This window comes from Rana temporaria, chromosome 10, assembly GCF_905171775.1.
Source record: "Rana temporaria chromosome 10, aRanTem1.1, whole genome shotgun sequence".
NCBI classification, from domain to species: domain Eukaryota; kingdom Metazoa; phylum Chordata; class Amphibia; order Anura; family Ranidae; genus Rana; species Rana temporaria.
In genome coordinates this window covers 138,477,068-138,491,927 of record NC_053498.1, presented here as the reverse complement: position 1 = coordinate 138,491,927, position 14,860 = coordinate 138,477,068, and the positions used below count along the sequence as shown (strand labels likewise).

General features: G+C 45.0%; 1 protein-coding gene across 4 annotated transcripts in view; it reads left to right on the top strand.

The window, feature by feature from the left end:
• The window catches only part of GRAMD1B (GRAM domain containing 1B), a 309,236-nt gene that overhangs the window by 287,428 nt on the left and 6,948 nt on the right, over nt 1-14,860 (top strand). For all 4 annotated transcript variants that reach the window (XM_040326384.1, XM_040326383.1, XM_040326385.1 and 1 more), the window contains 5 exons: nt 516-634; nt 756-898; nt 1,002-1,105; nt 3,790-3,993; nt 10,908-10,992. In XM_040326384.1, the coding sequence (XP_040182318.1) occupies nt 516-634; nt 756-898; nt 1,002-1,105; nt 3,790-3,993; nt 10,908-10,992 (655 nt within the window). The remainder of the gene's footprint in view (nt 1-515; nt 635-755; nt 899-1,001; nt 1,106-3,789; nt 3,994-10,907; nt 10,993-14,860) is intronic.

Sequence of the window (14,860 nt, the reverse complement as noted above, 5' to 3'; positions counted from 1 at the left end):
CTAGTAATAACTAAAGATCTATATGGGGGAAAAAACATCAATACATCTCTGAGATGTGTACATTTAAAAATGCTGCAATGCTGAAAAATACCTGGAGATCCTGCCAGAATTCCAAAGGTTTACTTAACTTCCTGTAGTAAGCGGACAACGCTCCCTTTGCAGCACTGGTATTCCAATCCCAGTTTAGCCAGCCTTGCCTTCCATGCTGGACTACAGAACATCTCTCTGTCTCTCCTGCCTAGTATAAGGAGTAAGTGTTCTGCATTTCTGCAGAGAAGTACTGGGCAGGGCTCATAACACTGCTTGGAATTGTACTGCAGCAGGAAGTTAGAACCTCACTGGATTTCTGGCAGAGTCATCGGCTATTTTCCTGTACTTGCAGTGTTTTTACGAATGTACCAAATGTTTTTTTTTTTGTCCAGACATACACTTTAAGATTAGATTATCTCTGATCTATTGGTATGACCTTAGTAAGAAGAGTCACTTATTCTGATACCATCTCTTTGTGCTCTCAGAAGTGATATTTCACCCATGGAAGAAGGAGGAGAATGGAAACCAGACCCGGGTTATTTTATACACCATTGCACTAACCAATCCTTTGGCTCCTAAATCTGCGACGGTCACGGAGACCCAGGTGGGTGACCTCTGATGATACATCACATTATACAGCTATGACCTCCCTCTCACCCTCCAGTTGATACTTCCTTCTACTAAATGAAGTCTTGTGTTTCAGCGTGACTCTATCTGTCTTCCAGACGCTGTACAAGGCCAGCCAGGAGAGCGAATGTTATGTAGTTGATGCTGAAGTGCTGACACACGATATACCTTATCATGATTACTTCTACACGATCAACCGCTACACGCTAACCAGAGTGGCCCGAAACAAAAGCCGGCTAAGGTACAGCAAAACCACAGGGCAGCCAGGGGGGGGGGGGGGGGGGGGCACTTGGCTGGATGTGCCTGCCAGGTCATTTTTATAACCATTATATTTTCATTCGTAGGATTTCTACGGAACTCAGATACCGCAAGCAGCCGTGGGGACTCGTTAAAACATTCATTGAGAAAAATTTCTGGAGTGGACTTGACGAATATTTCCACCATATGGGTAAGTAGCTCCGTAGCTGCACATGTTTGTTTTGTTAAAGGCAAACTCCGCTAAAAACAGAGAAAACTTAATTTAATCTCCATTCAGTTGCAGAAAGCAGCAACCCTTTGTGTGAGAAAACATTTATAGCTAGATTCATGTAGAGCGCCGCATCTTTAAGGCGGCGTAGCGTACCGTATTTACGCTACGCCGCCTTAAGTCAGAGAGGCAAGTACTGTATTCACAAAGCACTTGCCTCCTAACTTACGGCGGCGTAGCATAAATGGGCCCGGCGTAAGCGCGCCTAATTCAAATTAGGCTGAGGGGGCGTGTTTTATGTTAATGGGAGGTGACCTGACGTGATTGACGTTTTTTACGAACGGCGCATTCGTTGTCCGTGTACATATCCCAGTGTGCATTGCGCCAAAGTACGCCGCAAATACGTATTGGTTTCAACGTGAACGTAAATTACGTCCAGCCCTATTCACAGACGACTTACGCAAACGGCGTAAAATTTTCAAATTTCAACGTGGGAACGACGGCCATACTTAACATTGACTAGTCCAGCTATTTGATGAAATAACTTAACGCCTTACGTAAACGGCGTATCTTTACTGCGACGGGCGCACGTACGTTCGTGAATAGGCGTATCTAGTCATTTACATATTCTACGCCGAACTCGACGGTAGCGCCACCGAGCGGCCAGCCTAAATATCGCACCCTAAGATACGACGCAGGCTGTCGTATCTTAGTTAGGTTTAGGTGTATCTCAGTTTGAGAATACACTTAAACTTAGGACGACGCAGATTCTGAGTTAGGTCGGCGTATCTACTGATACGCCGGCCTAACTCTATCTGAATCTAGATATTATTTTTTTTTTTGGGGTTCCCAAATCCTTGTACATGTGCGTAAAAATTAGGCGTTCAGGCTAGGTTCACATCTGTGCAGGAGTGCATGTAAATCGCATGCATTCCCCCAGCCGCACAGAAAACTTGTTGCCTTTAAAAAAAAAAGCCTGCAGGAAACATGCAAGCACAGCAGCTTGTTCAAGTGAATGGGCTCCTGTGCCTAAGGAAACGCAGCACACAAAACCTCCTCAGATGTGAACCTAGACTAAGAAACCTTTTCACACTGGGGCGATGGTGGTAAAGCACCACTAGATTTAGCGGCGCTTTTTCGGCTGCTAGCGGGGCACTTTTAACCCCCGCTAAAGGGTTAATAGCGCCAGTGTTGCACCTATTCATTTCAATGGGCAGGGCGCTTTGTGAGTGCTGTATACACCGCTCCCCTACCGACCCAAAGATGTGGCTTGCAGGACTTTCTGTCCTGCAAGTGCACCACTCAGTGTGAACGCACACGGGCTCTCACACTGGGTTGCTTGAGAGGTGCCTTTCAGACACTTTACAGGCACTATGTTTAGAGCTAAAATGCCTAAAAATAGCGCCCCAGTGTGAAAGTGGTCTAACGGGGCTTAAAAAAAAAAAAAAGTGTAATTATGATCAATGTTTGGTGGGGCAAAGCGCATCTTTTGATGGTGTATACCCAGGTTCTCCATATAGACTGTAGTAGCCCCCATTCTCCATATACAAGGTCTGTCCGGGAAAGTATCCAGCCATGTAATATGAATGTTTTTATTAAAGCAAATTCAAGAAACGCATGCTCACTCAATGGCACCTAGCGCCCCCACTGACAGTGAAGTCCTTGCTCAGGCATGCGCATTCCAGTTCACTCTCCTTGGCTGGCAGGTTGCATCGATGTCGCACAAACTGTTGTTATATTAACAAAGGCTGGATACTTTCCAGACAGACCTCGTATGTGACACAATAAATATACATGACCTGCAAAAAATAAAATAAAAAAATCATTACAATATCTATAAGCTAAGATCTGCTAGACAACAATAGTGTAAAAACAACAATCTTGATGCGTTGCATGAAGGCCGCTCATTTTTTTTTTTTTTTTTTTTTTAATTGGCATTTGGAGTATTGGCACAAGTAACTGCACCAATATCTTTATGTTCAGGTGATACTGAGCATAGTGAAAATATAGCAAAATATTTTCTACTGGTATAGTAGTTGTTGTGCAGGGTGAAAAGACTTGATGCCCTCCTGGGAAAGCTTGAACTCAAGGTGGCTGTTAACCACTTGCCGACGTCATTTTACGGCGACAGGTTGGCTCCCCTGCGCGAGAGCACGTAATATAACATCTGCTCTCGCGCAAGGCCCCCCGCTCGCCCCCGACTCCCGTAAGTGTGCCCGGCGGGCACGATCGCCACCAGGCACACGCGATCGCTCGTTACAGAGCGGGGACCGGGAGCTGTGTGTGTAAACGCACAGCTCCCTGTCCTGTCAGGGAGGGAAATGCTGATTTTCTGTTTTGTTTGGGAGCCACGTTGCACGACCGCGCAGTTGTCAGTTAAAGCGACGCAGTGCCGAATCGCAAAAAGTGCTCTGGTCTTTGGGCAGCAATATGGTCCGGGGGTTAAGTGGTTAAACAGCTCCGCTTTATTCTACTCATTTGCTAAACCGCTCCGTCAGCACAAACCACTGCATTTGGAGAGCAGGAAAATTGGATGTGAAAGTATTCCCAAAGCACAAAATCGGTTACAAATTATAACATGCATGGTTACATGTCTATAAAAGAGATAGAAAGGTGCAAGACTCCAACTGGGCTTTAAACATTTTGTCCTTTTTTTTTGTCTCCAGAGAATGAACTAACCAAAGCAGAGACGGCGTACCTGTCCGATCTTCACAGACAGTCCCCTAAAGAGAAAATCACCAAGATTACATCAACGAGGCGAAGGAAGCGTCCTCATGGTCACTTACGGATTCCTCATCTACAGGAGGTGCTTAGCCCTGTCACAACACCCACTGATGAGGAGAGACACCACCACGTCAGACATGTAGCAGGTAAGATGGAAGATCCATGAATATTGTACTTTACTGCATTCTACACAAGCATGATAATCTTGGGCAGATCACCTGATCGTGTTGTAAAAAAAACATTACTTGGAATGAAAATGTTTGCTGCAGTTAAAGTATGCACATTTGCTTGTGCTCTTCACCAAACTGTCACCATCAAATGGCTGGAGTCATAGCTGATCACTTGTGCAGCACCATGGTATTTGCAAATCGAGCAGAGGCTAAGAGGGCAGCTTCCTTAGCAGAAAATGATAGATTCTGCTTTTAGACCCCTTTCACGCCGCCCCTGTCCAAATCCATGGGCAGTGCACTACACGGATGCTTTTAACCCTTTCTAGGGGGTTAAAAGTGCCCCGCTCTCACCGGAATAGGGGCACCAAAGCACCGCTATAACGGCGGTTAAGTGTCCCCCTCCAGTGGCTCCTAAAGCAGAGCTCCACCCTAAAGTGGAACCTCCGCTCATCTGGAACCCTCCCCCCTCCAGTGTCACATTTGACACCTTTCAGGGGGGAGGTGGGTGCAGATACCTGTCAAAGACAGGTATTTGCACCCACTTTTGGGAGTCCTCTCTGTGGGTAGTGCGTCACTTCCCGCCCCCTGCCCATTGTGTTCTGGGAAACACTCGGTTCCCAGAACACAGTGGGAACCAGTAAGGACGGCGCTGCGTGATTCGCGCATGTGCTGTAGGAAATCGGGCAGTGAAGCCGGATCGCTTCACTTCCTGATTCCCTCACCAAGGATGGCAGTGGGGGCAGCAGATAGACAAGCGATTGCTCGTCTTCTGCTGCAGATGTCGCTGGACTTCAGGACAGGTAAGTGTCCTAATATTAAAAGTCAGCAGCTGCAGTATTTGTAGCTGCTGGCTTTTAATATTTTTTTACAGCAGAGCTCCGCTTTAAAAAGGACAACGTACCCATATGTTTTGCGGGAACGTGCCATTTTGCCAACATATATCGGTGTGAGTCGGTTGTGTGTGTGTGTGTGTGTGTGTATATATATATATATATATATATACCGTATATACTCAAGTATAAGCCGAGGCACCTAATTTTACCACAACAAAATGGAAAACTCATTGATCCGAGAGTAAGCCTAGGGTGTCCATCTGCATGCCTCACTGTGCCCATGCCTCACTGTGCCCATGCCTCACTGTGCCCATGCCTCACTGTGCCCATGCCTCACTGTCTCCATGACTAGACTGACGTTTAACATGGGAGTCTATGGAAGGGGTGCTCCCCAGCCGTAGGTCCCCCACTTGTAGAGGAGAAATGGAGCTACATGTGTGCCAAGACCGGCTAGTACCAGGTCCCCAAAGTCACCGGAGAAATAACCCGTTTAACATGGGAGTCTATGGAAGGGATGCCGGCTTTGAAAAATCGGTGCTCCCCGACCGTATGTCCCCCGGACAACAAACTTTGCACACTTGTAGAGAAAGAATGGGCTACGTGTGCGCCAAGTACCGGGTCCCCAAAGTCTGGGAGATGAAATGCAAAAAGGTGACTCGAGTATAAGCCGAGGGGGACATTTTCAGCACAAAAAAAATGTGCTGAAAAACTTGGCTTATACTCAAGTATATACGTTGCGTGTGTGTGTATGTATGTGTGTGTATATGTGTGTATATATATATATACACACACACACACACAATTGTACATATATATATATATATATATATATATATATATATATATATATATATATATATATATATATATATAGACTCCCTGTGGGTTAATAGTCATGTGATTCCTTGTAGAGAATGGATTTTTTCAATCAGAAAAGGAATGGTAGTAATGCAGAGATAATCTTATTATCAGGGGTCAGATAACTGGCACTCAGTGTGTGACTTCCTGGCAGTGTGACATCAGTGTGACATCACGCATCTATAAAACATGGTTATCCAGCAGTGGATTGGACTTTTGATATGTCACAAGTGTGTATGGATTGTGTAAGATAAGGCCTTTTCAGTTTTAATTGTTTATATATAGTTAGGAATGTTTAGATCTTTAAATACAGTCGATGTTCCTATAGGTAGGTGTCTCTACTTGTTCTGTCTGACAACCATCACCTGGACAGAAAGTGACAGGAAATCTCTCTCATGGGGATGCTGACAGAGGGTCTAACCCTTTCCAGCATTGGAACTTGTAACACCAGGAGACCTTATCGAAAGTGGAGTAGAGAAGGCGGGGTTGAACTGTTACATTGAATGAAGATGGACTAATCTTGCCATGTATAATAGCCATACATGAAATTCTTTCCAGCAACAGATTTTTCTTTCTTTTCTGGTAAAAAAAAAGTGCTTAATCAAATGAATAAAATCTTACATTTGCAAGCATCCCCAGCAGTCTATACTGTTGTCCCAACTGATGTAACTGCCTCTTTTGCTGGACAGCTTGGCCTGTTCCAGGAAGTGGGAAATAAACCAATCTACAGGCAGGTTCAGCAGGTAAAAAAAACTGGGAGACCCGGACAAAAAACAGGATTTTTAAAATGGCTTACCTGTAAAATCCTTTTCTTGGAGTACACCACGGGACACAGAGCCTTTATTACATAATGGGTTAAGGGTCACCAGCGGTGATTGGACACTGGCACAACCAATTGAATACAGTTTCCCTCCATATAACCCCTCCCATCAGGGAAGCACCTCAGTTTTGTAGCAAGCAATAAGGTTCCCATAAGAAGGGCGGGACCTCTGTGTCCCTTGGTGTACTCCAAGAAAAGGATTTTACAGGTAAGCTGTTTTAAAAATCCTGTTTTCTTTATCGTACACCACGGGACACAGAGCCTTTATCTTTACATAATGGGACGTCCCAGAGCAATGCGCCATATGAAGGCGGGGAGACTAGGGTTGCCACCTCATCCCTTTAAACCCGAACACATAGGCCCGGATTCACAAACCTCGGCGCATAGTTATGCTGGCGTAGTGTATCGAATATACGCTACGCCGACGTAGCGCAGAGCGGCGAGCACAGTATTCACAAAGCACTTGCTCCCAACGTTGCGCCGGCGTAACGTAAATTCCTAGGCGTAAGCCGGCCTAATTCAAAGTAGGTGGAAGTGGGCGTGATCCATTTAAATGAACCGTGACCCCATGCAAATGATGGGCCGAACGAACAGCGCATGCGCCGTCCCGTGGACGCTTCCCAAATCGCATGCTCAGAATCACGTCGGAAATACTCCTTAAGATACGTCGAATCACTGCCTACGACGTGAACGTAACCTACGCCCAGCCCTATTCACGTACTACTACGTAAACAACGTAAGATACAACGGCTGTTCCCTGGTCCATACCTTAACATGACTTTCACCTGCTTTATGAGGCTTAAATTTACGCCGGACGTAAGCCGCGTATATGATGCGCCGGGCGCAACTAAGTTCGTGAATAGCCGTATCTCCCTCATTTGCAATGAGGCGGCCAGCGTAAATATGCGCCCAAGATACGCCGGCGTAGGAAAGTTAGGCGTATCTAGTTCTATGGGTACGACGCAGAGATACAACGGTGCACATTGACACTTACACGGCGTATCTTGAGATACGCCAGCCTAAGTGCTACGTGAATCCTGGCCATAGTAATTACACAGGTTCTGGGGCTAATTTAATGTCGATAAGGCACCAAGTGAGTTTAATTAGCACCTTAATCAGCCAGAGAACCTGTGTAATTAATATGTGTTCGGTTTTAAAGGGATGAGGTGGCAACCCTAGGGGAGACGCAGATCAAGCAGGCCACCATGGACCAGAAGCTTTATACCGCTGCCTGCAGCACACTTCGCCCGAAGGCGGCATCCTCCTGTCCTTTCATGTCCACTTGATAACATTTGGAAAATGTGTGGCCTGAGGACCAAGTTGCAGCTTTACAGATCTGAGTCACCGAAGCCTGGTGGTGCACTGCCCATGAAGCACTTATCACCCTGGTTGAGTGCGCCCTAACAGAAAAAGAAGTCCTATTCTTTAAACCATAGGCTTGAATAATTGTCTGTCGAATCCTGTTTCAGTATAACATTGCACCTGTGAGCTTAGCATTTGGGAAGCAGAAAAGGGTTCCTCTGAAATCCCTGATCCGTCCGACTCCTCATCCCTGTCCTCCTGTAGGTGTTCTCATCCTTCTCCTCTTCAGATCTTACTGAAAGAAGATCTAACATCATTAAAGGAGATCTGCTTCGCTTTTTGTCCTTTTGCAAGGACTTTGTGACTAGCGTAGCGATCTTTCCTTCCAGTTTTTCCATGGCTGTGATAAAGGTGTCCTCAGTGACACATAAAGAGGCCCAGGCGCCACTGGAGAAATTGTTACTCCCGATAGTGGCAATGGCTCCTCCTGTATTGGTATATCAAGATTTACAGGGGAGGAAGGTGCCGAGCAGGCGCGGCTAGAGCCTCCTGTCTCAGGTGGCGGTGCTTTCTTGTCTTTTTTAGTCCCTGAATTCCTTCTAAGGGAAGACATATTAACAAGCAACAAGCCGAGGTACCAATAAGCATATACTACTGTGCTCAGTTTAGCAATCTACATAAAGTATGCAACTTAAACACACAGTTTCATGCTATAGAGTGGGTGTCTCTTTTGGTAGTGCCCTACCAACCACATAGAGCTTATGTGCCCCTTCTGCTGCTGCGTCCCCAAGGGAAGAGCTGCCGGCCTCCACGATCCTCTAATGGCTCCTGTTTGAGCGCCATCTTTTGAATCCACGCGCGCGCGCCTTTGCACGCTCAGATCCTTCTGCTCCGCCCCCCCTCCATAAATAAATCTTCTCCTTTCTTTCCTGTGTCCTGCTGTCTGTTCATAGACATCCTCCGATCCATTCTGTCTGTTCATAGACATCCTCCGATCCCTGCTGTCTGTTCATAGACATCCTCCGATCCCTTCTGTCTGTTCATACACATCCTCTGATCCCTGCTGTCTGTTCATACACATCCTCCGATCCCTGCAGTCAGTACATACACATCCTCTGATCCCTGCTGTCTGTTCATACACAACCTCTGATCCCTGCTGTCTGTTCATACACATCCTCCGATCCCTGCTGTCCATACACATCCTCCGATCCCTGCTGTCCATACACATCCTCCGATCCCTGCTGTCCATACACATCCTCCGATCCCTGCTGTCCATACACATCCTCCGATCCCTGCTGTCCATACACATCCTCCGATCCCTGCTGTCCATACACATCCTCTGATCCCTGCTGTCCATACACATCCTCCGATCCCTGCTGTCCATACACATCCTCCGATCCCTGCTGTCCATACACATCCTCCGATCCCTGCTGTCCATACACATCCTCCGATCCCTGCTGTCCATACACATCCTCCGATCCCTGCTGTCTGTTCATACACATCCTCTGATCCCTGCTGACTGTTCATACACATCCTCTGATCCCTGATGTCTGTTCATGCACATCCTCTGATCCCTGATGTCTGTTCATGCACATCCTCCGATCCCTGATGTCTGTTCATGCACATCCTCCGATCCCTGATGTCTGTTCATACACATCCTCCGATCCCTGATGTCTGTTCATACACATCCTCCGATCCCTGATGTCTGTTCATACACATCCTCCGATCCCTGATGTCTGTTCATACACATCCTCCGATCCCTGATGTCTGTTCATGCACATCCTCCGATCCCTGCTGTCTGCCCCTCCCAACTCTGGAAACTGTGTATATTTTACGTTTGTTTATATAGTGGCATACTGGCACAAGTGCTTCATTATTATGGTGCACAGAGTTTGACATTTATAGAAACTGTCCCATAGCATTTTTAACACCCCATAGAACTTGTCTCATAAAATTGTTAAAGCAGAGCTCCAGACTCCAGACTTCAGAAAAAAGTTAAATCAGCAGCTACAAATACTGTAGCTGCTGACTTTTTTAATATTGAGACACTTGCCTGTCCATGAATCCAGCGCTGTCTTCATTCAAGCTGATTTTTCAATCGGCTCTCAGGTGCTGCCGCCGCCATTTCTCGGCTAAGGGAAACCGGCAGTGAAGCCCCGCGGCTTTACAACTAGTTCCCTACTGCGAGTTTGTGAATGGTCTGGCGGTAGGGTAACCACATTTCCAAACTACCATTCAGGGACACCCTTCCTTCCCAAAAATCAGCTTGTGCTGTAATGAATCACAGCACAGTGATTGGGCACAAGAGGCGGGATTTATGATTTCTCCAATCACACGCATGGGGCTGGACTGTGCTCCTCCAGGCATTCCCGGCCAGGACAAGTACTGTCAGTGAGTAAAGCGGTGATGTGGTGGTCTTTTTTTGGGGGCATCAGATTGGCCCTGGGGGTCACCCTATCTGGTGGTGGGTGAAGGAGGTGGGGGGGCCGAACATTCAACTGAGTACACCGCTGTGAAGTCAGCCTGAACTGGGAGCGGGTACCTGTCAAAACCAGGTACCCTGTCTCCCAGAAAGGTGACAATTGTGGCAGCGGAGGGGGAGGAGGCAAACAAGCAGAGCTTCCCCTTTTGGGTGGAGCTCCACTTTAATATCGTTGCATGGAAAATGTAGCAGTATTCACACTAATAAAACTGATGTATTTCCCTTTTTTTATTCCCCGTCTCTTCGTTTTATATGTAGCTGTTATATAAAGCATCTCTAATCAGTCCAGGATGAGTAGATGGTTAGGCACAGAGATCACAGTGCATTCTATCGGGGTTGGCTCGTAAATCCAGTAGGAAAGGATACCAGCAGTGAAATTGTTCTGAATGGATCCCAGTTAGTAGCACTTACCAGAGCAGAGAAACAAATAATTATAATGACCGTAAATCAGATTTATTGGTGAAGTAATGTATTTAGTGAAGACTTCAAATTATTCTGCATGTCTGTGTTTTGTAACCTTATTATGTAATTTGCCAAGAAGTGTTGTATATTTGTAACTTGTGAATGGTAATACATTACATTTTTTATCCTTTAGGCTCCACTCAGACACGACACGTTCCAGAGGAGAAGCATAATCAGCTCCAGAGCATCTCTAAACTCCTGCTGGTCATCAGTTTTGTGTACGTCATTGTATAAACCCATACTTATGTGTGTATGTCATTGTATGAACCTGTACTTGTGTGTGTGTGTACGTCATTGTATGAACCTATACTTGTGCGTGTACGTCATTGTATGAACCTATACTTGTGTGTGTACGTCATTGTATGAACCCGTATTTGTGTGTGTACATCGTTGTATGAACCTGTACTTGTGTGTGTGTGTGTGTCATTGTAAGAACCTGTACTTGTGTGTGTGTGTGTGTGTGTGTACGTACGTCATTGTATGAACCCCGTACTTGTGTGTGTGTGTGTGTACTTCATTGTATGAACCCCGTACTTGTGTGTGTATGTCATTGTATGAACCCGTACTTGTGTGTGTACGTCATTGTATGGACCCGTACTTGTGTGTGTATGTCATTGTATGAACCTGTACTTGTGTGTGTATGTCATTGTAAGAACCTGTACGTGTGTGTGTGTGTACATCGTTGTATGAACCCGTACTTGTGTTTGTATGTCATTGTATGAACCCGTATGTTAAGACCTGCAGTGGTTATGGTACTGTGGCCTTCTTTCCATCCCTCAATCGCCGAGCATAAGTGATTATCGCTACCATAGGAGGTAGAGGGATAGTGGAGATGAATGCAGTTTCCAGGATGATTCTTCCCAATGGTTAGAATATTCCCCCAAACATGAGCCAAGACTTCATGAAGGTTGTACCAGGCCACATAACATCTTTATTTAGAAGGCAGGCTCTTATATACACTAAAAAGAATACTTGCAGTAATCAAATGGACAATGACACACTCCACCCACAACATCGTACAGTGGGTACTAACGAGCCTCCAATACACATCCTTTAGGAGACAGACATGCTTTGTGTGTGTGTGTGTGTGTATGTACGTCATTGTATGAACCCGTACTTGTGTGTGTCATTGTATGAACCCATACTTGTGTGTGTGTGTGTGTGTGTGTGTGTGTCATTGTATGAACCCATACTTGTGTGTGTAAGTCGTTGTATGAACCCATGCTGTGTGTGTGTCATTGTTGGGGGGGGGGGGGGGGGGGGGGTCTGTAGGTTCTTAGAAGTGCTAACTACCTGAGTGTACACAGTCAAATTATCAATACTAATTGTGAAGAGCTGGTATTCCCTTGCGACATACTACCTATAACCCTCTTTCTAACATTAACGTTGTTCTAAAGCAGTGATGGCGAGCCTTGGCACTCCAGATGTTTTGGAACTACATTTCCCATGATGCCCAACTGCACTGCAGAGTACATAAGTGCCATGGGAAATGTAGTTCAAAAACATCTGGAGTGCCAAGGTTCACCATCACTGTTCTAAAGCCTAAACATTTTTACCTTAACGTGATTGTGAAGGTTAGTCCCTTTTTCTTTATAACAAACATGTCATACTTACCTGCTCCGATCCTCTTTCTCTGCGGTCTCCTGTCTCCTCCTCTTCATCAAGTGCCCCCACGGAGAGCCGCTTTCCCTGGGGGCACCCGTGCGAATGCCCTCCCAAGTCCTGCTGCTGCGCCCATTGACACAGACAGCAGGACTCCGCCCCGCCTCTGGCTTCCGTGTCAATGAATTTGAATGACAGACATTGGCTCCCGCTGCTATCAATCTATCCAATGAGGATCTGAGACACAGCGGCTGGAGAACGTCTCTGGAACGATCGGGTTCATGTAAGTAAAAGGAGGACTCTGTGGGGGGGGGGGGGGGGGGGGTCGCTGCACTGGTTTTTCACCTTTAATGTATTGAAGGCATTAAGGGGAAAAAACATGAGACTTTACAACTCCTTTAATGCATTCCTTGTAATAAAGGGGTTGTAAAGGTTCGTTTTTTTTTAAATAAAAATAACAAACGTTATATTTACCTGCTCTGTTTAAAAAAAAAAATGGGGGCAGTGGACAGAGGGGCGGGTCCAGGAGCGCCAGTGGGGGACCCGAGAAAAGAAGGTTCACGGCCGCTCTGTGCAATTCTATTGCACAATTCTATTGCACAGAGCAGGTAAGTATAGACAAGGTTTGCCATTTCTTTTTACATTTATTTTTTACCTTCTACATTTGCTTTAGCAGTTTTGTCAGCTAGATTCTGTTGTGATTGTGATGGCTCTTGGACGTTTCCTTTTTGCATTTTAATAGATAAAGCTGAAAGCTGCTCTATTCAAAACATGTCACTGTATGCTGCGAGTGCAGCATTCGCCGACGATATCTTACTATATATAACGAACCCAACTATAACCCTCCCGAATCTATTAAAAACTCTTAAATTGTATGGAGATGTGTCAAATTTCAAAATCAATCCTCTAAAATCAGAAATCCTTAATATTAGCGTGAACGCACAGGACGTACGGAGATATAAGCAAGAGTTTCCATTTATTTGGAAAGATATCGAGATAAAATATTTGGGAGTTAATATCACAGCATCCCCGGAGCCAATTTACCTACAGAATTTTATCCCGTTATTAAATGATATTAAAATTGATTTAAAGAGAATTGCATCTAGACAAAGATCTCTACTAGGGAGAATAAATTGTTTTAAAATGTTTATTCTCCCTAAGATATTATATAAAATTCAAATGTTACCAATCGTATTACCGGGTGCTTACTTTAAAATATTAAAACAGTTATTAAATAGGTTTATATGGCGGAGCAAAAAACCGCGCATAAGTATGGAAATATTAATTAGAGATAAGGAACGTGGTGGTTTGGGGGTACCTGATATCTACACATATTACACGGCTATTCACATGGCACGGGTGGTTGATTGGGTTAGAGATAATAATGAGAAAAGGTGGGTTAGATTAGAAAGTTGCTCAAACAAGTCACTGTTAGGAAAAGAGATTTGGATACCGCCACATTTCAGACAACAAAATACGCACATGCACACGATCACATTGGCATCCATGTCCATATGGGATAGGACACAAAAAAAGCACAGATGGGGCTTTAACTCCCCATTAATCCCTCTATTCGACACAAATTTTTTTGCACCAGGGAAAATAGGCCTGTTTGGTAACTGGATTAAAAAACCAGATGCACAATTAAAAGATATATTAAAAGACGGCAAAATTCTTACCTACCAGGAATTAAGTAAAAAAAAAGAATTGTTTGAGCTGAACTGGTGGCGATATATGCAGCTGACGCATTTTGTAGATTCCTTCCCCTCCCCCCCGAGGTCAGATAGAAATCTGCTCCCTTTGGAGCGTTTGTGTTTAGCACCAAAAGGAAGAGGCGGGATCTCCTCAATTTACAAAATTTTGATGGGATTGAAAGATCCCGGTTTCCCTCCTTACATTAATAAATGGGAAGAGGAATTGGGAACGGGTAAAACCGAGTTGGAGGTCAGGAAAATATTAAAAAAGACGCATACTAGTTCAACTAACTGTGCATTAATCGAAATGAACTTCAAATGTTTAGCACGGTGGTATATAACCCCGGTCATAGCACACCGTTTTCAAGATGATACCTCCAAATATTGTTGGAGAGGCTGTCTTGAAGTGGGTACTATGTCACATATATGGTGGACCTGCCCAAAAATTAAAACATACTGGAATAATGTATTATTAGTAATTGAGGAGATAACAGGAATTAAAATACTTCCTGATCCATGGGTCTGTCTGTTCCACGGGACAGAAATGTCAACCAAACAGTATATGAGAACTTTACTTCCTCACGTACTAGATGCAGCAAAGAGTCTGATCCCCAAACAATGGAAGGACCCTATGAGCCCGACAGAGAGGAGCTGGTTGTGCAGAATCAATGATATATATTATGCTGAACAGCTCAGGTTCATGGGAGAGGAAGGAGAAGGAGGATTTAAATTAAAATGGCAGGATTGGGTTAATTTTAAACTTTCATCGAGGTATATAGATAGGATGATA